The sequence below is a fragment of the Belonocnema kinseyi genome, chromosome 9 (assembly GCF_010883055.1).
Source record: "Belonocnema kinseyi isolate 2016_QV_RU_SX_M_011 chromosome 9, B_treatae_v1, whole genome shotgun sequence".
Classification (NCBI taxonomy): domain Eukaryota; kingdom Metazoa; phylum Arthropoda; class Insecta; order Hymenoptera; family Cynipidae; genus Belonocnema; species Belonocnema kinseyi.
This window is the reverse complement of record NC_046665.1, coordinates 127,418,192-127,445,637: the sequence shown is the minus strand read 5'-3', so window position 1 is coordinate 127,445,637 and position 27,446 is coordinate 127,418,192. Positions and strand designations below refer to the sequence as shown.

Sequence of the window (27,446 nt, the reverse complement as noted above, 5' to 3'; positions counted from 1 at the left end):
TGAAAAAAGGTCATTTCTGAAATTTGAAAGATTTTAGGCCCTGATTTTTTCTCCTTTAAACTGTTTAAACGGAAACTATTTTGATTTAAAATTAATTTTTTTTAAATTAAAATATCAGGTATAAAATTTTTTTAAATTCTTTTTTTGGCTGAGAAAATGAATCTTTTTGTTTTGACAATTCAATTTTTTTATAGACAAGTGGACTCTCGGCTTGAAAATTCCATAATGTTGGAGAAAATTAAAATATTTTGTGGAAAATGTACTTTTTACTTGGAAGTTCATGTTTTAGGGTTAAAAATGTAATTGTTTGTTTGCAAATTAATCTTTTTTAGTTAACGATTAAACTATTTTGTTGAAAAAGGTCATTTCTGAAATTTGAAAGATTTTAGGCCCTGATTTTTTGTCCTTTAAACTGTTTAAACGGAAACTATTTTGATTTAAGATTATTTTTTTTTAAATTAAAATATCAGCTATAACATTTTTTTAAATTATTTTTTTGGCTGAGAAAATGAATCTTTTTGGTTTGACAATTCAATTTTTTTATAGAAAAGTGGACTTTCGGCTTGAAAATTCCATAATGTTGGAGAAAATTAAAATATTTTGTGGAAAATGTACTTTTTACTTGAAAGTTCATGTTTTAGGGTTAAAAATGCAATTGTACGGTTGCAAGTTAATCTTTTTTAGTTAACGATTAAACTATTTTGTTGAAAAAAGGTCATTTCTGAAATTTGAAAGATTTTAGGCCCTGATTTTTTGTCCTTTAAACTGTTTAAACGGAAACTATTTTGATTTAAAATTAATTTTTTTTTAATTAAAATATCAGCTATAACATTTTTTTAAATTCTTTTTTTGGCTGAGAAAGCGAATCTTTTTGTCTTCAAAATTCAATTTTTTTATAGAAAAGTGGACTTTCGACTTGAAAATTCCATAATGTTGGAGAAAATTAAAATATTTTGTAGAAAATGTACTTTTTACTTGAAAATTCATGTTTTAGGGTTAAAAATGCAATGGTTTGGTTGCAAATTAATCTTTTTTAGATAACGATTAAACTATTTTGTTGAAAAAAGGTCATTTTTGGTTGAATTCAACTATTGAATATTTTTTACTTGAAATGTTATGAATTTAAAGCGTTTCAAACATTACTTTTATTTAAGCAATTTATTGTATTTACTTTTTAAAATAACTTTTTTAGAGTGGATTGATATATGAAGCCTCTTAAGTGTATGTACAGATAAAAATTGCTTCTTTTAATTTAAAGGAGAGATTCCAAATGCAAAAGGTCTCTAGTGCCAGTTTTAAAGAGGATGAAGGCATGCGGAAAAGAATCGATGGCGGAAACTGTTTTCGATTTAAAATTAAACATTTTTTTAGTTCAAATATCAGCTTTAAAATTTTTTTCGATGTTTTTTTTTTCTGAGAAAATGAATATTTTTGGCTTGAAAATTCAACTTTTTTTATAGAAAATTATACTCTCGGCTTAAAAATTCAACAATGTTGGAGAAAATAAAAATGTTTGGTGGAAAATGTACTTTTTACTTGAAAATTCATGTTTTAGGGTTAAAAATGCAATTTTTTGGTGGAAAATTAATCTGTTTTAGTTCAGGATTAAACTATTTTTTTGAAAAAACGTTATTTTTCGTTGAATTCAATATTTTGACTTGAAATGTTATTAATTTAAAGCGTTTCACATATTACTTTTATATGATTTGTTAAAATATTTATTTGATTGGTTAAAATTGCTTCTTGTAATTAAAGGAGAAGTTTTCATATGCAAAAGGTCTCTGGTCAGAAATTTGAAATAATTTCAGGCCTTAATTATTGTGGTTTTTTCTTAAAAGGGGTGCCAGTTTCAAAGAGGATGAAGGCACGTGGAAAGGAAATGACGACGGAAAGGTGGTCAATAATCAACCGACACGAGTGATGGATGAACGTAATGGTCTTGGACCCCAGGGCGGCTATATCGCAAAAATCACAGGGGATGCTCGAGAAGGCGAAATGGAGGAAAATATGGGCCAGGTTAACACAATGATCGGCAATCTGAGGAATATGGCGATCGATATGGGAAGCGAGTTAGAGAACCAAAATCGCCAGATCGACAGGATCAATCGCAAGGTCAGCTTCTCAATAATTCCTCCACATTTCTTTTTCTCTTCAACAATTTCTGTCTAAAATCTCTCAAAAAAAAGAAAAAAAACAACATTATTTAAAATTTTATCTAATTTATATTTGAAAAAGAAATTTAATGTTCACGAGTTCTCAAAATGTGAATTTGATATTTTAAATTATATCTCGGGAAACGCTGGAAATTTAAAAAATTTTTTTGGTCTAAATTAAAGATGAGGTTCCAAATATTAGGTCCTGCAAATTTTATCTTTACTAGGGCTCATTTGGCGTGATTTTCAACCGATTTATTGTGTTTCAAAGAATCCTTTAAAATTATTTAAATGTTTAGAAGTTTCTTGAAATTGACAATAATAAAAACTTAAAATCTTTGAAATCCTTTGAAATCCTTTCAATTTATTAAAAATTACGTGAATTTAAAAAAAATGAAATTTCTTGAACTCTTCTAAAATACCTTAAAATATTTCAAATTCTTTGAAATCCATTGGATTTCTTTAAGTTCTTCAAAATACTTTGCAATTTTTTAAAAAGTCTTAAGATCGTTAATTAAGAAATTAAATCAATCAATTTAAAAGTATCAAAATATTATAATCAAAAATACCCTTGGAATCATTAAAAGTAGCATAAAACCTTTTAAATCCTATAAAACCCTTAAAATTTATTAAAATCCCTCGGTATTTTTTTAATAATATTAAATCCCTTAATTAATTCTTTTTAAATTCTTTAAAGCCTTTCAAGGCAGCACATATCTTTTGAAAGAAAATTAAATTGAAAATTGAAAGTCTCTGATATTTAAATTTGAAAAAATCCCAGAGTAAATGAGGAAAAATTGTAGAAACTTTTCCTCGTTTGCTCTGAGATTTTCTCAAGTTTCAATTTAATTTCCTTTAAAATTAAAAGTCACGAATCTTTGAAATTTAAATGTAAGAGAGTGTCAGGGATTTTTAATTTAATTTACTTTAAAAAGGTATGTACTTCATATTTTATCTGAAGATTCAAAGATTTGATTGCGGGAAAGTGTAATTTAATTAAAAATATTTTAGAGACAAAATTTCCGTTCTTTTTTTTTTGAATAGTTTCTGGGAGAATAATATTATATTATTCATTAAAGTGGAACTTCTTTTCGGTTTAAAATTCCCCATAAAACATTAGTCCAGAGATTAAATCACCCAAGAATGTGATTTTGCTTATCTGGTAATGCGAAGACGGATTTATCTTATCTCTTTTTATGTTCTGATGCACCAGAATAATTAAGGCTGTCAGATTTGTGAACTTTGAAATTTACTAGTAATTTTTAGAGAATATTTTTTCTATTTTTCTTTGATTCAATTTTGATCCCAGGTTATTTTAAATTTTCGAATTCAAGCCAACTTTTTTTCCAGTCCTTCCAGCAGAAAATGTTCAAATTTAACTTTTTTCGAAACCTTTTTAAGTTTTAGGTATTTACAATTCGTCAGTTTCAAAAATAATTGCTCTAATTCCTTGAAGTAATTGTAAGACTTTCAAATTGGAATTTCACAAGATATATTTATACTTTTCATCTTTTTCAATATAAAATTATTTAGTTTTAAACTGTTTGATGTTAATTATTTACATATTAAAGCTTTTAAAAATATTGGACAAGCTAAAACACTTTTAATAATAATAATTTTATTAATTCTCGAAATTTCAGTCTTGATCTATTCAATTTTGAATGACATGAATTTATAATCGTGCAGGTAACAGAAGGATTTAATTTTTGAATTGCACAATTCGGAACTATTACAATTTAAAACAAACAGTGATGAATTTTAAATTATTTCAATTAAAAATACGCTTTTAAATGAAGGCCAAAAGTGTCTTAAGAAAAAGGCTTAAAATAAAAAAAGTTATAATTTTCGACAATTTTAGAATTTAGAATAAATTGATAAAAGTATAAATATACAATTAATACACAATCGCAAAATTTAAAATTTTGTTCTCGAGTCTCAATATTATTATTCATGAAAATTGTCAAGTTCAAACCTTAGAAATGAAAAGATTTGACAGTAAACCTTTCATTAAAAATTTTTAAAAAGCTTAAAACTGATCCCAATTTTAATTTTCTGAAAAAAATCGTGAAAGCTTCTTTTTTTAACAGGAATTTTCTTATTACTTTTCCAGGGCGAATCGAACGAGACGAGGATACAAGTGGCAAACGAGCGAGCCCATGAGCTGCTCAAATAAGGATTCTTCCAAAAAAAGATAATAATTCGACAGAGTCTTTTAGGCTGCTACTAATTACTTACATCCAAATTTTTTCCATTACCGTCCCTTATAGTTACTTACCCTCTCAGTGTCTACCTGTCCACTTACTTACTTACTTAATTACTTGCTATTTGCATATTTTATTACTAGTTATCAAAAAAATCATTTTTGCTAGCATATTGTCTCGATTTTTCTAAAAAAAAATCCAGTTTATCCAATTCCAATCTTCCAGTTCCATACCAGGGTGTCTATCTGACAGGGAAATCGGAAAAATCGTGAAACGACCGGGAGCTTTTTTAGCCTTGATTTACGATTTTTTTTTAAATATGCTTCTACTAAATTTTATATAAACGGAGTTACCATATTCCTGAATTCTAATAGGAAATTTTGTAAATAAATATAATTCTGACTCGGAACAGGAAATTGCTGTAAAGAATTATTTTTTGACTCAGAACATTTCTGAAATGTAATGCAAATTTTGAAAAATAATTTAAATTCTAAATTTGAAGGGAGAAGCGAAAGTTGAAAAATTCTTGTTCAAAGTCAAAATTATAATTCTTGTCCAAATTCGCTATTTTAAATCAGAAATATTTCAAGTCCTGGTGGACACCCTGGCTACAAATTCGAGAATAAAGATGAAAAAAGGAAGGGAAAATGCGCTCGCAAATATTCAGTGATTCAAAGAATTGTTTAAATCGAAAAAGGCCAATTCCGAAATTCAATTTCTCCAATCAATTATTTATATTTTTGATCATTTCTGCTGCGCTGGTCGCACCGGGTCCCAAAAACAAATTCTATTCCCGATTTTTATTGTTAACGGATTTTTAATGATAATAATAATAATAATAATTATTATTATTATTATTATCATCTGTCCCGATTTAAACAGTTCCATCGAGTCAAGTAGAGTTCGTTCAAAGCTAGATTTCCAGTCGTTCCGAATCCAATTTAAACCCAAATATCCTGTCTCAAGCTTCACTGTACCTCAGAAAAAATTGTTTTTGCTCTGATATATACGTAACTTTTGAGAAACATTGATTTTTTCAAAAATACTCTATTTTTCTAAGAGACAATTTTGAGTGGAGCCCGGATTCGGGACGAAGGATGCAAGGCATTAATTAATTAAAAATAATTAAAATTAATTAAAATTAATTCAAAGTTATAGTCCCTCTAGAAAAGTTTTCAATTTTAAGATCTTGTAGGTTCGAGAAAGGCGAAAAGGTCTTGTAATATTCTAGATCTTGTTAATTAAAGACCATTGTCGGCGAACAACGATTATTAATTACGCAGCGATCGTCACTGAATTCTAAATCAATATTTTAAAAATACGAGTGCACTAAACAGTATAACTGCTAGTTGAAAAAAGGGCTGAATGAGCTGATTTATTGAAAATTGGAACAGCGATAGTGAAGCGAATTTGCTAGGCTTGTAAAATTTAAATTTAAATTCAAATTTAAAAAGTTAAAGAGGGGGGCATGTAGGACTTTAGAAATTTGAATCACAAGGAAAAGAGGCGTGGGTAGAAATTAATAGTTTTTGTTCGACTTATTAAAATAACTAACTTCTCATCTATGAATCTCTTTTGCTTGAGAAAACCTTGTGTACTCCGGAGTGATTTCGGATTGCCCAAAAGTAATCGTACAGGAGTGACGATCAGAGAGGAAGAAAATTTTTGGACCTGAAATTTTTTCTACCAAATTTCAAGTTACGGCGTTTACTTTATTTTTCAAATGACAGAGTTCGAATTTTTACTTGAACAGGAGTTGGTAATTTCGAAATTGCTATTTTTAAAATTGATATTTGGAATTTTGTCAAATTAACTGTAATTAATTCTATCTGTGGAAAATTGAAGATTTTTCATTTAAAATCTGTACAATTGAACAAAATTCAATTCTAAATCTTCGACAGTGAATAATTTTCAATTTCAAATCTTCAAAATTGTCCCTTTTAAAAAAAGCATTTAAAATTGCATCATTTTTTATTTTAAATTTTGAAAATTGAATGATTACAAAAATCTGTAATTTTTATTTTGCAATTCGATATTTTGAAATTTCAAGAACTTCAAAATTGTTACTCTTGAAAATTCTTAAGATTTGAAATGTAAATTCCTCAAATTGAAGAATTTTTCTTTTTAAAAATGTACAATTAAAAATTCTCTTATTTTCATGATTTACATTTGAAATTTCCTCAGAACGATGTAGAAAGAAAAATGTGTCTTTCAATGTCATCAAAATGTAAGAATCTTTATTTGTACATCTTTAAATTTGGAGAATTTTCATTTGTATATTTTCAAAATTGTGGAAGTTTGAAGTGTAAATCTTTAAAATTGAAGAGTTTTGATTCTGAAAATTTTCAAATAAAAATTCAAACGGAAGAATTTGGAATTTTTAAAATGTACAATTAAAAATTCTATTACTTTGATGATTTGTATTAAAAATTTCTTCAGTTAAGAAGATTTAAGAAGCAAAATTTGACTTTTTACATTCAAAGTCATGAAAATTTAAGAATATTTATTTATACAGCTTTAAAGTTGGAGAATTTTCAGTGGTATATTTTCAAAATTGTAAAACTTTGAAATTTAAATCTTTAAAATTGAAACATTTTTTTAAAAATTTTTTAAATTTACAAATAAAAATCCGGTAATTTCGATGATCCAAATTTGAAAATTCTTTATTTTGGAAGATTTAGAGTTTAAAAAAAACAAAAAGTTTTAATCAAAATCATCCAAATTTAACCATTTTTATTTTTACATCTTAAAAATGGAATATTTTTTAATTTGAAGTCAACAAAATTGTACTATTTTAAAAAAGCCTTAAAAATCACATAATTTTCTATTATGCACAATAAATATTGAAGAGCCTTCTATTGCAAATATTCTTAATTAAAAAAATTTTTATTATATATCTGCCAAATTGAACTACGTTTTCCGAAAGAACGATGAAGATTTCATAATTTTAAACTGTAAAAATTCCACATTAATTAATGTTAAATTTAAACTCTTCTAAATTGAACTTTTAAAATGAATTGTTAAAAATTGCATACACTTAAACTATATATTTTGAAAATTCGATGATTTTCAATTCTAAATTTTTAAAATGCCACAATTATCGATTGTAACTCTAAAAAATTGTAACTCTTCATATTGATATGTAAATTTGAATTGCAAGTCTATAAAATTGAAGAATTTGTAGATTTGAAAATGTATGATGAAAAATTATACAACTTTGAATTTTTTCAATGAAAAAATCTTTAGTTTAGATGATTTACATTCGAAATTTTTTCAATTTCGAAGATTTACAATAAAAAACTCTTCGAGTATAATCTTTGAATTTATCCAAATTTATGTATTTTTATTGGTACATCTTTAAAATTGACGTGTCTACATTTTTTTAAATTTTATTTTTAAAATTATGCAAGTTTTAAGTTTAACAATTAAAAATTCTGTAATTTTGATGACTTATATTTGAAATTTCATTAATTTGGAAGATCTAGAATTGAAAACTCTTGACTATTGATCTTCAAAAACATCAAAATTTAAGAATTTTTATTAATACATTCTTTAAATTTAGGGTTGAAAATTCGATTGAAAAATACATTGAAAATCTTCAAAATGGAACTTTCAAAAAAATTGTTTTGCATAATTTCAAATTATGCACATTAAAAGTTGAAAAAATTTTTAATTGCACATCTTCTACATAGGCCAATTTCTACATAGGCGAAAATTACGTGCATGTGATATAAATTTTGAAAATTAAATAATTTTCAATTTCACATGTTCAAAATTTCAAAATTATAAATTTTAATGCTTTAAAATTGCATATATTTTTATTGATATGTAAATTTCTCCAATTTAGAAAACTTAAAATTGCAAATTCTTTGCATTTAATCTTTGAATTTGTCCAAATTTATGTATTTTTGTTTGTACATCTTTAAATTTGACATGTCTACATTTTTTTAATTTTGATTTTAAAATTATGCAAGTTTTAAGTTTAACAATTAAAAATTCTGTCATTTTCATTACTTATATTTGAAATTTCATCAATTTGGAAGATCTAGAATGGAAAACTCTTGACTATTGATCTTCAAAAACATCAAAATTTAAAAATTTTTATTAATACATTTTTAAAATTGAGGGTTGAAAATTTGATTGAAAAATACGTTGAAAATCTTCAAAATAGAACTTTAAAAAAAAGTGTTCTACATAATTTCAAATTGTGTACATTAAATTTTTAATTGCAGATCTACATAGACCGATTTCAAAAAGACGTTCAAAATTGCATTGTGTTAAACAATAAACATGCAAAATTAAACGAATTGGCGAATATTTCATTGTAAATATCTTCAAAATGGGTCAGTGTCGAAAATGGAAAATATCAGAAAGACTCAGAATTCTAAAATATCATCTAAAAATTTCTTATTACGAGATAAAATCCCAAAAAACCTCTTAATTGATTTTTTTGCTTCAAATTCCATCTGGGATATAATCTGGTATTTAAATGAAATTACAGATTACTAAGATGATTAAAATATAAATAAAATCGTATGAGAGCCGATATAGTTATTTCAGTATTTATGAAAATTGATGATTATTAATTATATTTTACAGTACTGTAAATTTAAGCACATATTTTAATTTGGTAATTAGGGAACAAATTTTTTATTTAATATCGTTACTTTTGCTTGTTAAATCTATAATTGTTAATTGAGAAATTGAAAGTTGGTAGCAAAATTTGAAAAATCGCCGAAAGTTGTACTCGACTTGGTTAACAAATACTCGCGAACTTGTGAATTTGCATTAAAGCAAATCTCACAGGTCACAGTAAGGTTTAAAACTCCAAGAAAGAAACAAAAATTGTATATTACTGTATTTACACAGCTTGTACATGTATCGTAGACAAAACCTAGAAACGATAGAGAAATTCGGCTCTGTGTTGAGGAAAGGCATCCTGTAAAAAAGAAGAAAAGAAAAAAAAACACAGATAACTATCGGCATCGCGAGACTGCGGGGAAACTTAATTAATTAAAACAAATGACCAATTACCTATGTTTTTGTCTTCGTCGACGTTTATACGAAATTGTTGCTGAAAGTGGAACTTTCGATTCGCATTTTTAGAAATATGCTCAGCAATCAATGAAGGGAACAGGAAGAAAATTATTTAAAGTTTAATTTTAGAGTTTGCGAATCGAGCGAGGATTTGCGAATCGAGTGTTCCCTTTTTGATTGGAAAGCGGAGTACCTGTATAAATCAGAAAAGGCATTTTCATTAAGCACGATTTAAATAAAAATCTCTGTTGGATTGGCTTCTCAGTCTACGAGTCTCGATTAATTAATTAATTCTTTCAATTAATTAATTGATTAAATTTATCATGTAATTACTATATTAAATTGGCTAGCGCTGCGTTAGTCCTAAACTATTTTTTATCAGTAATTTTTGCAATATATTTATTGAAATAGGAGCGAGTCTTTAATTGGCGAATACGTAAAATTTTGTCACGAGTCGAGGTGATATCTTCGATCGTGCGCAAAAATAAGAAACCTAGTAGAGTTGCACTACACGATGTACTTTAATTATTGTATTAAATATTATATATTGAAAATAATATCAGTATACCTCAAGAAAAGCTGAAAACTCTGAAAGATTAATAGAGGTGCGAGTAAAGATGGGCATAAGGTTGAGAAATTATATTAATTGGCAGCGCGCTCCCTCGTAAAAGAGTCTTTGAATTAATTGTTTTTTATTATTAAATTAAATTAAATTAAATTAAATTGATTTTAATAATTCAATGGCTCTATTACTCAAGTTTTCCTCCTCTTGGAGTTGCGATGAAAGTGAGTGAAAGAGGGTGAAAAAGCTTTTGTCTTTTTTGCCAGAAAAGCATGTAACGCACATTTGAAGATTATCTTATGAAAACTGTTATTCGTTTATTTGTATGATAATTGAGGGAGGATGAAGAGGAGGGAATGAGGGATCGTAGAGTGAAGAAATTGATCGGCGAAATCAATAAATAATCGCTCGATTGTTAACGTGAAGGAATATCAGGTTTCCTAGACTTCTGTTAGCGTCTCTAAATGTATATTAAAACGCGATCTTATAAAAAATATAAATATACAAAAATATATATATACATATATATATTCTGTTGATTGTACATTCAAAATAAAATTAAGTTATCCTAGATTCTAAAGAGTTTCATTTTTTTAACCGCTGATAATTAACCAAAAGTGGATAATCATTATTAAAATGGATTAATTTCAATGAATTAATTTGTTTACTTTGATCAAGTTTGGAATATTGTTGATTTGGAATCTAATTTTTCAATTATTTCAATGAACAAATGTCAAAAGCAAATTCTAAGCCCTTGAAAGAAATTATAATTCCATAATAATTTCTTAATCGATTTCTGAGTGAAAAAATGTTCTTTTTTAAGAAGAAAATTAGACTGTAATTTTCATTGAATCTTTTTAATTCGAGTTTTTTTGTTTGAAATTTTTTAACAAATGAAATTGAATTTAATAAATACTATTAACCTACATTTGTGAATTTCCTAACTTGCTTTAAAATGTACAATAGAAATTCAAAATTATATTTCCTTATTAAATTGAAGCAACGGTGCAAAATTTGATTGTTATATAAAACATTTTCTGATCAATTTTTCCAAGTCGCTCGAAACAAAATGTTTTTTTTTATTTACTTCAACATTATTGATTATGTTGGAAAAGTCTTTAAATAAAACACTTTTTTCCGATAGTGTGCGAATAAAAAAAAATCTTCAGGTTCATGGAAAAAAAATCAAAAAGAAGTTTTGACAAAATTTCACGTTTAAAAAAAAAAACAATTTTTTGGGAACGTTTTCAATGATTTTTTAGTTTCAAAAATTATTTTTTAAAGCAAATTTCAAAACATTTTAAATTGTTATAAAATAAAACATTAAGGAGCTTATAAAAATATATTTTTAACTTAAATTTAAATTTAGTCGAACCGGGTCCCAAATATGATAAAATATTTCTGAAATTTCTTTGTAATTTTAATTTATTTCATTTCTGAAATTTGAAAGATTTTAGGCTCTGATTTTTTCTCCTTTAAACTGTTTAAACGGAAACTATTTTGATTTTGTTGTTTTGGAATTATTTAAAATGTTTCAAAATTTGATTTAAAAAATAATTTTTCAAGGCAAATAATCATTAAAAATGTTTCCAGAAATTTTTTTTAAACCTTACATTTTTTAAAAACTTTCGAATTTTTCAAAAATGTACCTACCCTTTCGAAATTTGTGAAATATTTTCAAATTTTTAATTATTTTTGAATCTTTATAAAATTCATAACGTTATAAATAAATATCTTTTCCAATTATTTGGATTTTTCCTAATTTTTTTTAAATTCTGCAAAATTACAAAAATTATCCTTCATTCGTCCAGATTTTTTTTTTGCAAATTTTAGAAATGTTTTTAATGTTTTAAAATTGAAAATTACGAAAACTGAAAAGAATTTTTATTTTGAAGAAATTAGCCTTTGAGAAAATTTTAAAACATTAAAAACATTTCTAAAATTTGCAAAAAAAAAAATCTGGACGAATGAAGGATAATTTTTGTAATTTTGCAGAATTAAAAAAAAATTAGGAAAAATCCAAATAATTGGAAAAGATATTTATTTATAACGTTATGAAGTTTATAAAGATTCAAAAATAATTTAAAATTTGAAAATATTTCACAAAATTCGAAACGGTAGGTACATTTTTGAAAAATTCGAAAGTTTTTAAAAAATGTAAGGTTTAAAAAAAATTTCTGGAAACATTTTTAATGATTATTTGCCTTGAAAAATTATTTTTTAAATCAAATTTTGAAACATTTCAAATAATTCCAAAACAACAAAATTAGAAGCTTTTTAAGAATATATAGAAAGGTTGAAATTATTGAAAACTTAAAAAAAATGTATCTTAAATTAATCTAAGATTTCAAAATATTTCCAAATTTGGCAAAACAAATCTGGAAAAATTTAAGACCATTTTTTTATTTTTCAGAATTCAAAAAATATTTTAGGGACAATCCAAATAATTTAAAAAGTTGTCCAAAATTTGAAAAAAATAATTTGGAAGAATTTAAGACGTTCTTTTTCATTTTACAGAATAATAAAAGAAATTGAAAAATGTTGAATCATTTAAAATTATTTTTTAAAGTAAATTTGCGAAACTTTTCAACTGATTTAAAAATTTTGAAAAATAGTTTAAAAGTCCTTAAAACAAAATGTTTTCATTTTTCGAGATAAAAAAAATCGATCAAGTTTATGAAATATTTAGAAGTTTTGAGAACATTTCAGAAATAAATAAATTTTGAAAGGTTTTAATAGAATAAAACTTTTTTTAACATTCCTGTGAAAATTTTAAGGCAATGTTTTTAATTTTGCAGGATTATTAACAAATTTTATGAAAAATTCGAATAATTAAAAAAAAAGGTTTGGAAGTTTAGAAAAAATTCTAGGTTTCATAATAAAAATTTTTCTTCTAATATGTCTGGAGACTTTTTTAATGATTTATTTTGAAAAATGATTTTTTAAAGAAAATTTGAAAATATTTAAAATGATTCTAAAATTTGGAAAAAGAATGTTGAAGATTATAAAGTCCCAATTTTTAATGATTTTTCTTACAAAATTATTTTTAAAGCAAATTTCAAAATATTTCAAATTATTCTAAAATTTGGAAAAAGAACTTTGAGTTTAAGAGATATATTTAGAAAAGAATTGAATCTTTAAAAAATAAATTGTAGATTTGTTAGGATTTCGAGGGAAAAATTTTGAATCGTTTTGACGACCTAGTTGAAAGTTCATTGGGAAATTTAAAATGATTTTTTATTTTGATGAATTAATTTTAAGAAACTGACGCGAATATTTCCTAAAATTGGATAAAATCCTGTAAAATAAAATGTTTGTTTGAAAATTGTCTAGATTCTTGATCGAAATGAAGTGTTAAAGAACTTTAAACAAATATACAGTTATGCGAAATTTTTATTTGGTATTACAAATTAATTTTTCTTATTTACAACCACAGCTGGAACAGATAATATACAAAAAGTCGAAAATCTGAGATAATTCGAAACTTCTGTTTCGAAGCCCATTTCGATAAACTAAAATAAAAGCATTTACGCGCAGATTTTCGTGCAGATATGTCTGTATATAAAACATTTTTCTTACAAACTAAATAAACATAATTAAAAATAATTAAAAATAAAAACCTCTGAAAGTCGCGCTTTCATAAAAAATATTATGAGCCTTTACAATTGATATTATAAATTCTAAAAATAAGATTGTTATTTTCAAATCAATAATCATTCCACAATCACTACCATTCTTATCTGGTTTTTTTTCGAGAAGACTCAAAAAAACCCTAAAAAAAATAAAATAAAATTAGCGACAATTTAAAATCTCTGAATTTGAACATTCCTGAAATAAAATCGCCGTCACTTAAAAATTTCTGAATGATAAAATGCCCCGTGTCGGCAATTTTATTTCGCGAAATTTTTATTTCAATTAGTAGTATCTTTATCTGCAATTTTCCAGTGAATGTTATTCGTCGAGATTTTTCAGTCGTTCCGATTTTTCCTTAAATAAAATATTGGCAACATTGATAAAATGATCTCTCCCATTTTTTTTTCCTATATAAATGTTATTTGTTATATTATTATAAATTGTGTTCATTCATTCCACCAAATGCATAAACGGCAGACTATCAAAGCAGGTCATCGTCACCACGCCACCTCGATTAATTGAATTTGAGTCCTGACTTCTCGTATTGGGACTTATTTGGCCCAAGGACGAATTTCCTGGAGACCACTGAGGAGGACTTCTCTGCATTTCGTCCAAGTTTATATTTAAACTCGAGAGCCTATTGCTTCTTCCTAACATCTGAGAATCTAAAATTTCTATCGGGTGCATCCTCATGTCCTGAAAAATTTAAGAACAAAAATTAGCAATCGTTTAGAGCCAATTAAATTTAGTTTCAATTCGAAAAACTAATTCATTTTTAATGTTTAAATGGATCAAATGCGGTCTAAAAAGACTTTTTTAAATGACACCTCTACCGAATAAAAAAATAATTTTAAAATATATATTTAGAGGTCTCCCAAGTTAATTTTTGTAAAAAATGTTGCTTTTATTTCAATGGAGCCAATTTGTGTATTTTTAATTCTGCAGTACATCACTCAGAGCTTTGGTAAAATTTTAAAAAAGAACCATTTTTTTAACAATAAAATGCTAAATTGAAAAAAAAAAAATAATTTTCCAGATCGAAGTAAAAAAAATCTATTAATTGCGATTATTTGCATAAAATAAACATTTGATTTACAAATATTGACTTAGGGTACCTCGAGAGAAGCCTTTTTTCGAACCACCCTATTAAGTATTTTACATTAAAATTTTGGAAGAAAAGATGCAAATTTATGAAATATAAAAATTTATATTGGAAATTTGATATATTGCAAGTGCGAAAAATGGATAAATTGAAGAGATTTTTTTAAGTACTTCGAATGTAATTTGAATTAACTTGAAATGCTTTTCAACAGTAAATGTTTAAAGATGTTGAAAAGGAATCCAATTTGGAAACTAGACTAATTTTGAATTATTCAAATTTGAATGTCTTTAAATTTCAAAATAAACTATGCTGTAGAAAACTGCATCTAAAAAAAAATTGAATGAATTGCAAAATAGAATGAAGGATTTAAAAAAAAAATTTAGATTCAAATTTTTAAATAATTTTAATTTGAAAATCTGATATTTAAAATTAAAAACTAATTTTTCGCATTTCAAGTACAAAAAGCTTCCCCAGTCCCAACAATAAAATTTAAAAACTTACAAATTCTGAATCGTTCCAAATAATTAATTCTTTTGGACGCAATCCACATTTGAAGACCTTGAAATTTGAAAATGTATTAATATTACAAAATAAAACTCAATTTTTCACATTCTCCGTACTTCTAAAAACGAAAAAAAGCGAAACCTTCCAAGACAACGAGAGACACGACGAATTAAAAAAAAAAGTTGTCTACTTTAATAGAAATTACTTAACAGTGATGGCGGAAGTTCCAATCGAATTTCAACATTTTGAAGAGCTGCTGCATTTCTCGAGGAAGCGAGTGAAGAAGAGGAGAAGGAAAAAGCCCGTTCGATGCACGAATCTCAAAAAGCTTCTTAAAATTGCTCAAAATATCTATCCTCTATTTTTTTCCAATTCTTTCTTCTTTTATCCTCTCTTTCCCCGATGAAACGAAGCTCGATGATGTAATGAAAATGAAAAGCATTCTGAATTCAAAAAGCTGGACTAAAATTCAAATGGAAGCAAAGTCATTGTATTCTCAAAGCGACGATTTTTAATTTCATCAAAAAATAACAACAATCTAGTGTCGAAAACAAAAAATAAAATAAAAAATAAAATTAATTAACTGGCGCATTTTCAACTTTCTCCAAGGATCGGGAGGGACTTTTGAGGAAGGAATTGAAACGCAGCAGACCTTGTAGTTTCGGTGATCATTTTCAGTATATTTCAATAACTTTTGATCAACAATAAAATATATACATCATCTTGGAGAGCGGAACGGCTAATCCGATTCGACAGTCTCGGGTCGTTCCTCGAGACTTTCAAACTCTACAATTCTAGACAAAACAATTATCAAAATTTACCATTAAATTCTCAAAAAAACTAGACACGACTTTTCTACTGCTAGCTTAATTGTTTCTTTACTTTTTTCACGCAATATTACCGAACCGCATTTTAAATACTCGAGTTCGTTGTAATTTTTAATTTGTAACTTGTAAATTGTAGCGCTGATAATTCATTTTTGCATTAAATGCGTTAATGAGACTGGCACGATAGTTTTTTTTTTTTTTTCGTTTGTTTTATTCCTTTTAGATTTCTGAAATTAGGGAGAAATAAAACCTAGGATTTTAGCAGATTTTGGGTATTTGTAAAATAATTATTTCCGAACTCTATTTCTCCCCTTCTTCCTCGATTCCTTATTTCCCTAATTAAATACACAATTGTTCCTAAATCCGAAAGAAGATCCAAAACAATAAAATCCTAAATTCAATCTTCACATTTTTGCACGATTTTTTCTCTGACTACCATTACCTTAAACTACACTCTTCGATTCGAAAAAGTAGACCGAAATTCTATTTACACAATTGGTCAGGCGACGGCTACTAATCGGGACTTTATTTCACATTTTTTCGATATTTTACATTCAGGTACAATTTCCACAAATCAAATTTAGAGTCGAAATTTTATGCTTCTTTCGAGAGTACTTAAATCCAAGTTTTAAAAACCCCTGAATTTAAATAGAATCAGTATTTGAAAGCTTTAGAATTTGGAACGGTTCCGAATTTTCAGAATTAAAAAATGTAATACTTCAACCTTGAACCTTTCACATCAAAATAAAATTCTAAATCCCAAAAACTCGACATTTTCAGAGTGTCCACCTGACCGATGTTTTTTAAATTCCTAGTTTTCTCTTTGGCAAAATTCTTCGATAAAATCCCCTTTTCGAATTCAGAATGAGAGACTTGTCTTCCAAAATTCCCTGCTCCAAATCATAATTACAGTTTTTACATTTTCATCTTTAAACCTAAATCTTCAAGTCTTTGATTGAAACAATGTATGTATGGATAATTTCAGATAAACACCAATTTGCGAGTTTAAGTGTCATTATTTCCCGATTAGGTAGACACCCGAACTTTCTCTAAAATACAAAAAAGTTTCAAATCAAGTTTCTCATCAAGTGCCGAATCTATCGGCTCGCATCGATTCTCACTCGCTTCGACGATATTTCCTTGCTCTCTTCAACCCTTCTCGTTTTCCGGACGAGAGAGTGAATAAACTTTTGTGCACTTTTATTTTGAACATTTGGTAGTGAAGTTGATTGAACTCGAGCGCTTCCCGCCCTGGAAGGAACCGCTCATCAGTTCTCATCTCTTTTTTAAAATTCTTCTGAATTTTCTCTACTCCGCAACATTTGAATAATAATTCAATAATAAAAATGACTCTGATCCCCTTGCGACGGCATAAATACAGAGAGAGAGAGAGAGAGAGAGAGAATTCACTTGCTCGCGATGATGCCTTTGGAAGGTTTCGACTTCGCTAGGCAAACATATCCGGCACTCACGTCACAGCCGGAAACCAGGAGGTTCATGAGAACGCTGTTGGACTGCTGCGACTGGCTGGATTGTGATCCCGTCCCTTTTCCAAATCTTACGCGATCATCACCGTCACCTTGACCTTGAACTTGATATTGATATTGACATTGACCACCACCACCGGCATCGTCACAACGAATTCCCCCACCACCAACACCGTTACCGTCACCTTCACCGTCACCGTCACCAACAAGAAGACCTACGCTAGAAACGCCTTCCTTGCTGTTCTCAACTCTCGCTTCCAGTTGGTTCTGCCAACTTTTCGAAACATCTGCCGCCACGAGACGCTGAAGAAGTTGGCTGCTGCTGCTACTGCTGCTGCCGCCATCGTGCAGGCCCGACATCACATTCAGGGGGACCTCCATGTCGTCACGCTGATCGCACTTGATTCGCTTGTACTCGTTCTCGGCCTTCACAGAGCAGACGTGCACGCGTTTGTTTGAACGCTCGCTGCAGAGGCGATCCGAGTCGAGCTGTTCTTTACCTAGAAACATCCCAAATTTTACGATTTAGCTTTGTCAATCAGAGACAATTAGCTCTGGTATTTCTTCAAGAGCACTCTGCTCCAAGAATCATTAAACATTGAAGAAAAAGAGTTTTCAGGGTTTCTACAAGAGTCTGGTTACAAAATTCCATGACTTTGCCAGGTTTTCCAGGTATAATTTTGACAAAAATGCAGGTCTACTTTTTTTTTCTAGATTCAGCCAAATAAATTGAATTGTAACAAATTATAATTCAATGATAATAGTTTATCAATAAGTTTGATTGAATTCAAAATAATTTTCCATAATATTTCTATAAAAGTTAAAAAAAAAAGTATTCTGTAATCATAACCATATTTTTTTTATTACTTGAAGAACAATTATAATCAAATTATTTGTGCAAAGATTAGGATTACACTTGAAAATAATACTAATCTAAAAAAAAAACTCTGAACTTTTTTTAGCAAAGTTAAAATAAACCTTTTAGATTGCAAGAACTAATAAAATTGTCTACATTAAAATTGATTAAAATTTAATCAATTCATGAATTTCTGCTTCAAAATCATCGAGCTCTTTTTGCTTTTCCCATTGAATCTTCCACTTCTTTTTATTTAATTCTTACACTTTGTCTGATATTTGCCTTCTCCTTAAGTTTTCTTTTGCAATTTTAAAATTTAGAATTCACTATTAAATACTCAATTATTAAGACTTTGAAATAGAGACGATTAAAGAAGTTCCAGTCATTTTTTCAAAATTCCATGCCTTTTCCAGGTTTACCAGTCATTTATTTTCAAGTCGATGACTTTCCCAGGTTTATTAAACAATTTTTTTTGTCTAGATTCAGCTAATTAAATTAAATTGTAACAAATTACAATGCAACGATAATAACTTATAAATAAGTTTTATTTCGAATTCTAAACAATTTTCAATAATATTTCTATAAAAGTTAAAAAAAAAAATTCTGTAATCATAACCATATATTTTTTATTACTATAAGAACAATTATAGTCCAATTATTTGTGCAAAGATTAGGATTACATTTGAAAATAATACTAATCTAAAACAAACTCTGAACTTTTTTTAGCAAAGTTAAAATAAACCTTTTAGATTGCAAGAACTAATAAAATTGTCTACATTAAAATTGATTAAAATTTAATCAATTTATGAATTTCTGCTTCAAAATCATCGAGCTCTTTTTGCTTTTCCCATTGAATCTTCCACTTCTTTTTATTTAATTCTTACACTTTGTCTGATATTTGCCTTCTCCTTAAGTTTTCTTTTGCAATTTTAAAATTTAGAATTCCCTATTAAATACTCAATTATTAAGACTTTGAAATAGAGACGATTAAAGAAGTTCCAGTCATTTTTTCAAAATTCCATGCCTTTTCCAGGTTTACCATTCATTTATTTTCAAGTCGATGACTTTTCCAGGTTTATTTAACAATTTTTTTAATTTCCATAACTTTGCCAAGTTTTCCAGGTATAATTTTGAAAAAACTTCAAGTCTATTTTTTGTCTACATTCAGCCAATTAAATTAAATTGTAACAAATTATAATGCAATGATAATAGCTTATAAATAAGTTTTTCTATAAATATTTCTACAAATATTTCTATAAAAGTTAAAAACAAATAGTCTTCTGTTATCATAACCATATTATTCTTTTTGTTATTACTTTAAGGACAATTATAGTTGATCGAGATATGCAAAAAATGAGGATTACATTTGAAAATAATACTAATCTAAAACAAACTCTGAACTTTTTTTAGTAAAGTTAAAATAAACCTTTTAGATTGCAAGAACTAATAAAATTGTCTGCATTAAAATTGATTAAAATTTAATCAATTCATGAATTTCTGCTTCAAAATCATCGAGCTCTTTTTGCTTTTCCCATTGAATCTTCCACTTCTTGTCATTTAATTCTGACAGTTTGTCTAATATTTGCCTTTTCCGTAAGTTTTCTTTTCCAATTTTGAAATTTAGAGTAAATGTAGAATTCGCTATTAAATACTAAATTATTAAGACTTTGAAACAGAGACAATTAAAAAAGTTCCAGTAATTTTTTTTTAATTACATGCCTTTTCCAGGCTTACCAGTCATTTATTTTTAATTCCATGACTTTTTCAGGTCTTCCAGGTCTTGTAGCAACCCTGTTTTCTCACTAATAAGGACTTTTGATAGGGGTGTACAAAAAACTCGAAATTTCGAGTCAGGTCGAGTGACCCAAAAGTTCAAAACTCTCATGAGATTAGCCATAAACAGAGGTGGAAATGGTATAGGATAATTATAGGAGTATTTCTAAGGTTGAATCAGGAAATAGGACACAGATAGGCTATGAACAGACACTTATAGTATATTTCTAGGAATCTTCTAGAGTAGAGTCAGAAAATAGATCAAAGACAGACCATAATTTGCGCTGGGAAGGGGACTTGAGTATTTCTAGCGATTCTCTAGAGCCAGGGCACAGTTTTTCTAGAGATATGTCATGAATTGAGATGATAATGGGATGGGATACTTATAGGGGCGTTTCCAGGGATTTTATAGAGTTAGATCAGGAAATAGGACATATAAAAGCTATAAGTAGACTCTCATGAGTGCATTCATAGGATTTTTCTGCATTTGGATCAGGAAATAGGGCATATATAGGCCATTCAATAGAGCTGAAAATGGGATGGGATGTTAATCGAAAAGTTTCTAGGAATTTTGTAGACTTGGAAAGGGGGTAGGATACTTTTCGGGGGTTTACCAAGATTTTTCTGAATTTGGATTAGAAAATAGGGCATTGATGGGCAATTAAAAAGAACTGGAAAAGGGATTGGATATTTATCACTATGATTATTCATTTATAAAGTGCATTTTCCTCTAACTGTTTTCAATATTAGCAAAAAGTAAAACTTCTTGAAAAATGGATTTAAGACGTTTTGGAAAAGTGCTCTGTAACTCAAGTTGAATGCTCTAATTAACTTATTAAAAAAAATGAAGACAATCCTAATCTAATTCTTTAAAAATGTACTCCAAAATCGGAATGAGAAATTTAAAAGATGACAATTACAGGGATAAAAATTTAATTTAAAGCAACGGTGGGCCTCCAGCAACTTTACTTACAAGGTTCTTGTAAATTAAATTTTCCGAATGGCTATTTTTGAGCCAAAAAAAATGTATCGGAACCTTTTTGAAAAAACATTGCTTTTTATGTTCAAATTATTTCATAATAAAACAAAATGTAAAATATGATAACAATGTATTTGCATAAGGAATTTTCCAACGAATTATGGTACTCTGCAATCTCTCACATTTTGAAACCAGAAACAAAAAATCCAAGAGGCCCTTTCTAGAAAAAGTCGATTTTTATACTCAAAATATTTAAAACACAAAAGAAATTTACAATTTTAGTTGCAAGGTCCTTGTATATGGGATTTTTTTGACTGAAAAGGGTAGTACCGGACTACGCTCGCTAATACAACAGAAATTTTTGAAATGAAAAATTCCATCGTGCCCTCTTTGAAAAAAAAAACTGTAATCATACATACAGTTTAAGATCAAAAACAAAAAAATCCACAAGGCCCTTTTTGAAGAAAGAAAAATATGTCTTCAAAATACTTAAAACTAAAAAATTGTGAAAAATCTAATTACAAGGTCCTTTTATATAAAATTTTCAAACTGATAATGGTTTAAATCCATAGGGCCCTCTTTCAAAAAATAAATTTTTAAACTTAAAGTATCAATTCATGATAAAGTCGATTTGTATGATGAAAATATTCAAAAACATGCGCGGACGGCCATATTTATCTAATCATGAAGTGTTAAATTGCGAAAAGATTTAAGCAATGAAGAAAATTGTAAAACTACTCACCTCTGACTCGAATTTGGCCGAGAACTTGTGCAGGATTGACGAGTCCTCCCCCATGATCTTTAAATTTCCTGCCACTCGAATCGTTCTTCAAGAGTTGTGCCAGACTGGAATTACTACTTTTTTCTTCCTCTGGATCGATGATCCTGAAAACGAGATCAAAAATCCTCAATAAAGTGAATTCATCTCTTGAAATTTCTCTCCGTGTAGTGCCATACATTTTTTTAAGTATTAAAAATAAATTTTCATGTCTATTTAGAATGTTATTCTCTATCTATATATTATCAAAATTCATATTTATTTATCGCAGTCTTTTGCCTTTTTCTCATATTTCCACTTAAATCTGTTTAAAAGGGAATTACTTTGTTGAAAATTCAACAGTTTCATCCAAATTTTGTTTGTTTCTCGACTAACAAATTTTATTATTAAGCATTCATATTTTTCATATGAAAATTCAACATTTTGATTTTAAAATGTATCTGTTTCTATATAAATGTCATCTTTTTTGGTTAAAAAATAATCGGCTTCAGTTGGAAATTAACTTTTTTTATGAATATTTACATTTTCGGGTTGAAAATTTAACTGTTTTATAGAACATTTGTATTTTTGGTTAAAATAACAATTTTCTAAATAAAAAATTCGTCTTTTTGTATGGAATTAATCTTCTTGGTTGAAAAAGCAACAATTTGGCAGAGAATTTATGTGTTTTGTTGAAAATTGGTATTTTTTGGTAGAAAATATATTTTTTGACTAGACATGCAACCACTTGGTTGAAAATTAATCTGATTTAATTCTACTTCTTATCATTTTACATTAAAACATTGGTTGGCAGTTAAATTTCTTTCTTAGAATTTTATATTTTTATTTAAGATTCATATTTCAGTTGAAAATTAATTTTTTTATTTAATTTAAATTTAAATTGGTATTTTTTAAAATAAAAAATTAACTTTTTTGTTCAAAATACAAATGTAGGGTTGGAAATACTGATTTAGTAGAACTGCTTTTTATTTTAAATTCAAATATTTTGTTGTTTTGATGAAAATTCATATTCTTGGATTAAAAAATTTTGGCTTGAGAATTCCATAATTTGGTATATAATTAAACTGCTTTGTAGATAAAAGATTGTTTCAAATTGCAGTTTAATTCTATTCGATAAAAATTTGACTACTCCATTTTTCGGTAAAAAATTTATTATTTTGAGTTAAAAATGCTCCTATTTATCTTTTAAAAAAATTTAGAAGCTATACAAATATAAACTAAAAATGAATACAATAAAATTTTGACTGAAATATCCACTGTTCAAGCTATTTAGTCAAAATTTTATTAACCTGTTAAATATTCTACTTTGTTGGTAGAAAATTTAACCACGCATTTAGTTAAAAATGGATGTATTTTGTTGAAAATGGGTATTTTTTTTATAAGAAAGCAACGTTTTTGTTAAAAATACAAATGTTTGCTTGGAAATACTGATTTAGATGAACTGCTTTTTATTTTTAATTCAAATATTTTTTTGAAAGTTAAACTAATTTCTTAAAATTTCATTTTTTTGCTTGAAGATTCATAATTTTATGTGAAAATTCGTTTTTTGTTTGTTAAAAATTAATTTTTGAAATGAAAAATTTAACTATTTTGATGAAAATTCATATTCTTAGGTTGAAAAATCAATTTTTTAAAATTAAAATTTCGTCTTTTTGGCTGAAAATTCCATAATTTGGTATATAATTAAACTGCTTTGTAGAAATTTTTTTTTTAAATTGCAACTTAATTCCATTTGATCAAAATTTGACTACTCCATTTTTCGGTAAAAAAAATTGATCATTTTCAGTTTAAAAATGCTCCTATTTAGCTTTTTAAAAAAATTAGAAGCGATACAAATATAAACTAAAAATGAATATAATAAAATTTTGACTGAAATATCCACTGTTCAAGCTATTTAGTAAAAATTTTATTAACTTGTTAAATATTCGACTTTTTTGATAGAGAATTTCACCATGCATTTGATTAAAAATTGGCGTATTTTATTGAAAATTGGTATTTTTTGGTAGAAAATCCGAATTTTTTGTTACAGATACAACTTTATGGTCAGAAATTAATTCATTTTAGTTGAAGATTCAAGTATTTTTTTGAAAATTTATCTTATTTAGTAATATTCAACTGCTTTTTATTTAAAATTTAAATATATTTCTATTAAAACATCAACTATTACATTTTTTTGTTGAAAAATCAACTGTTTTGTAGCAAATTCATCTATTTCGCTTGCGACTTCAACAATTTAGTAAAAGAATTCAAATGTTTTGTAGAAAACTTCTTTAATTTCTATTGAACATTAATTTTTTATATAAAAATTGAATTATACGATTTTTTATTAAAAATTCATCTGTTCTATTTTAAAAATTAAACTGTATTTTTTTAAATTTATGTAATTTGTAGAGAATTGATCTTTTTTGGCAGAAAAATAATATTCTTAGTCAAAAATTCATCTTATTGGATATCAATTAAACTATTAGTTTAAAAATTCAGCTCTTTTTAGAAAAGCTCATCGTTTTTGCGTGAAAATGCAACCTTTTGGATGGTTCCTAATCCATTGAGATCATTTTTCGCCACTTAGCGAAGAAGTTGAAAAACATTTTGGAAGGAAAAGTAAAGAAGAATTGGAATTAGCGGACAATTGTAAGAAAATAGTGTCATCGCTTGAGAGAAAAGTGTCAAATAGTAAGTCCGAGGCCTGAGATTTGCGGGGAAAAAGAAAAAAAAAGGAAAGAAAATCTTACCATTTTGATTTTCTGTCGTTTAACTGTGTGGGGCCCCACATGACCATCTCGTTATTGATAAGTAACTCGAGGGCTTCGTCCTGATCAGACATTGGGATGTACGGAGCTCTCAAAGCCAATTCGTCATCGGCCATGACGTCAGTTATGCTCAGCATTAGCATTTCGTCTTCTGAAAAGTTGCCGCTTCCATTTGGACTGCAAAGTGAGTCTATGCTTCGCTCTGGACTCTGCCAATCAAATTCAGAACTCACAATAGTCAAAGTATTTTAAGAAACTTAAAGAGCTGATTATTCACTTCAAACTTCAAGTTTAAATCAATAATTAGCGAAAAATGTAGGTGCTCATATCATCAGACTTGATTTGAAACTTTTAAAACTTTTAAACATTTCCAAATTTACAGAAAGAAATCATTTCAATTTCGAAACCTTCGAAATTAATATTTGAAAAGGTATTTTAGAGCATTTATAAATTAAAAATTGTAAAGTCTCTGCTTTGTAATTTAAATGGTTCAAAAAATACAAAAATTTCTTTTTAATTATTAATTTTCCAAATTAAAAACTTTTCAAATTTCTACAATTTTCAAGGGAACAAATAAAAATTCTTAAATTTTCATTCTTTGAAAACTCAAAAGTCAAGTTAACAAATTCTAAATCTTCAAAATTGCAGAAATTTTGAATATAAATAATCAAAAGAACAGAATTTTTTATTCTAAAACTTAAATCTTACATTATTTTTAATGATTAATTTTCAAAATTCAAATTTCCACAATTTTGAATGGTATGAAGAAAAATGCTTAAATTTTGATGACTTTAAAACTCAGAAGTCAAGTTACGTAATTCGAAATATTACAACCTGCGAAAATTCGAATATAAATCGTCAAAATTACAGCTTTTCTAAGTATCACACTTAAAACATGAATTATTTTTAATTGTTTATTTTCAAAATAAAAAAATTTTCAATTTCTTAAGACTTACAATGCAAATATCTGCATTTTTTAAGAGCTACAAGAAAAAACAGTAGTATTTTAAAGATTTGCAAATAAAAATTCGGAAATTTTGATAATTTTGAAAATAAAAAGTAAAGTTTAAAAATTTGAAATTTTCAATTAAAAAAAAAAATTTTGAATGTAAGGATCCAAATTATAGAATTTTAATTTGCTAAGCTTCAAACTAGCATGATTTTTAATTGTAAATTTAAACATTTTGATTTTGAAAATTTACAGTGAAGAATTCCTTAATGTTGTAAATTTGAAATTAAAAACTCTGGAATTTTAAAGATGTATAGATAAAAATTCTTCAATTTTAATGAAATTCAAACTTAAAATTCAAGTTAAGATATTATAAACCTTCCAGATTGAAAAAATTTGATTTCTTAATTTTCAACATTAAGAACTGCCAAATTTCAAAGATTTACAATGAAAAATTATTTAATTTCGTAAATTTTAAACTCTTCACTTTTAAAGATGTACGAATAAAAATTCTCAAATTTTGATGACTTTAAAACTCAGAAGTCAAGTTAAGGAATTCGGAATGATTAGAAATCGAGAAAATTCGAACATAAATCGTAAAAATTACAGATTTTCTAATTGTCAAACCTAAAACTTGTATTATTTTTAATTGTTATTCAAAAAAATCAAAACCTCTTCAATTTCTGATTGTGTAATCTCAATTTCAAAGATTCGCAATTTTAAAGAAATTCAATTGAAAACTTTTGCATTTTAAACATGTGCAAATAAAAATTCTAAAATTTTGATAATTTTGAAACTCAAAAGTCAAGTTTAAAAATTCGAAATTTTCAATTTAAAAAAATTTTTGCATGTCGTTAATAAAATTGCTGATTTTAAAACTTATCACTTATATTTTATTAAAACAATTTTAGGCTTAAAATTAGGAAGGATTTTACTTTGCAATTATAGTTACAAAAACTTTAAACTTTAAACGAAACAATTTTATATAGTAATACTTTTTTTATTTGCAACAAACTAGTATTCAAGTACAAAAGCTTTCAATTTGAAATTGTACAATTTTGAAAAACTGAATCTGAAATTAATCAACTCTGATGGCTTTTCTGGATAATCAAAGTAAATCATTTTTGCTACGCTTAAGAGGCAATCAAGGGTTCTATAGGATCCTGAGAGTCCTAAGGAATACTAAAGAAGAGATTACGAGAGATTTGTGACAAACAAAAGAGTGCTATGTTTCAATGCTTCAATTTTATTAAAAATATAACAAATTGAGGCTACTGAATCGAAATAGGCAAATTCTTTGGACGAAATCTTGAAAATATGGGACTTTCGAGACTAAACCTTAAAACTAGGGGACTTTAGAGAGCAAATATTAAAAATAGGGAACTTGAGGAAACAAATCTTGAAAATAGAGAATCTTAGATCCTAATTCTTGAAAATAGGGGACTTTAGAGATTAAATATTTAAAATAAGAAACTTTAGGGACCAGATCACAAAAATAGAGGATTTTAGAGACTAAATTCTAAAAAAATAGGGGGCTTTCAGGAAATAAATTTTAATAATAGGGGGACCAAATATTGAAAATTTGAGATTTTAGAGGCCAAATATTAAAATAGGAGACTGTTAGGAAAACAAGTTTTGAAAGTAAAGGAATTTAAGAAATAAAATAATAAAAATAATACAATTTTTTAGACAAAATATTAAAATAGGGAACATATGGAAAAGAAGTTTTGAAAGTAAAGGACTTTAAGACAGCAAATCTTGAAAACAGGGAATTTTCGAGACTAAATATTCAAAAAAAAAAGGAAATTTGGGAAACAAATATTTAAAATAGGGGATTTTGAAAGATAAATTCTTG

At 26.8% G+C, this 27,446-nt stretch overlaps 2 protein-coding genes across 8 annotated transcripts in view; one reads left to right on the top strand and one right to left on the bottom strand.

The window, feature by feature from the left end:
* Positions 1-4,977, top strand: part of LOC117180151 (synaptosomal-associated protein 25) — a 72,550-nt gene extending 67,573 nt beyond the window's left edge. For all 3 annotated transcript variants that reach the window (XM_033372495.1, XM_033372497.1, XM_033372496.1), the window contains exons 6-7: positions 1,839-2,112; positions 4,264-4,977. In XM_033372495.1, the coding sequence (XP_033228386.1) occupies positions 1,839-2,112; positions 4,264-4,326 (337 nt within the window). In that variant the 3' untranslated portion in view covers positions 4,327-4,977. The remainder of the gene's footprint in view (positions 1-1,838; positions 2,113-4,263) is intronic.
* Positions 4,978-13,328: 8,351 nt separating this feature from the next.
* LOC117180308 (protein similar) overlaps positions 13,329-27,446 on the bottom strand; it is a 122,894-nt gene continuing 108,776 nt past the window's right edge. For 3 of the 5 annotated variants that reach the window (XM_033372735.1, XM_033372736.1, XM_033372738.1), the window contains exons 11-15: positions 24,625-24,851; positions 21,857-21,999; positions 17,492-18,006; positions 15,190-15,246; positions 13,329-14,282 (exon numbers count right to left, since the gene is read on the bottom strand). In XM_033372735.1, coding sequence (XP_033228626.1) covers positions 14,037-14,282; positions 15,190-15,246; positions 17,492-18,006; positions 21,857-21,999; positions 24,625-24,851 — 1,188 coding nt within the window. In that variant the 3' untranslated portion in view covers positions 13,329-14,036. The remainder of the gene's footprint in view (positions 14,283-15,189; positions 15,247-17,491; positions 18,007-21,856; positions 22,000-24,624; positions 24,852-27,446) is intronic. The other 2 variants (XM_033372737.1, XM_033372739.1) reach the window with 2 other exon arrangements.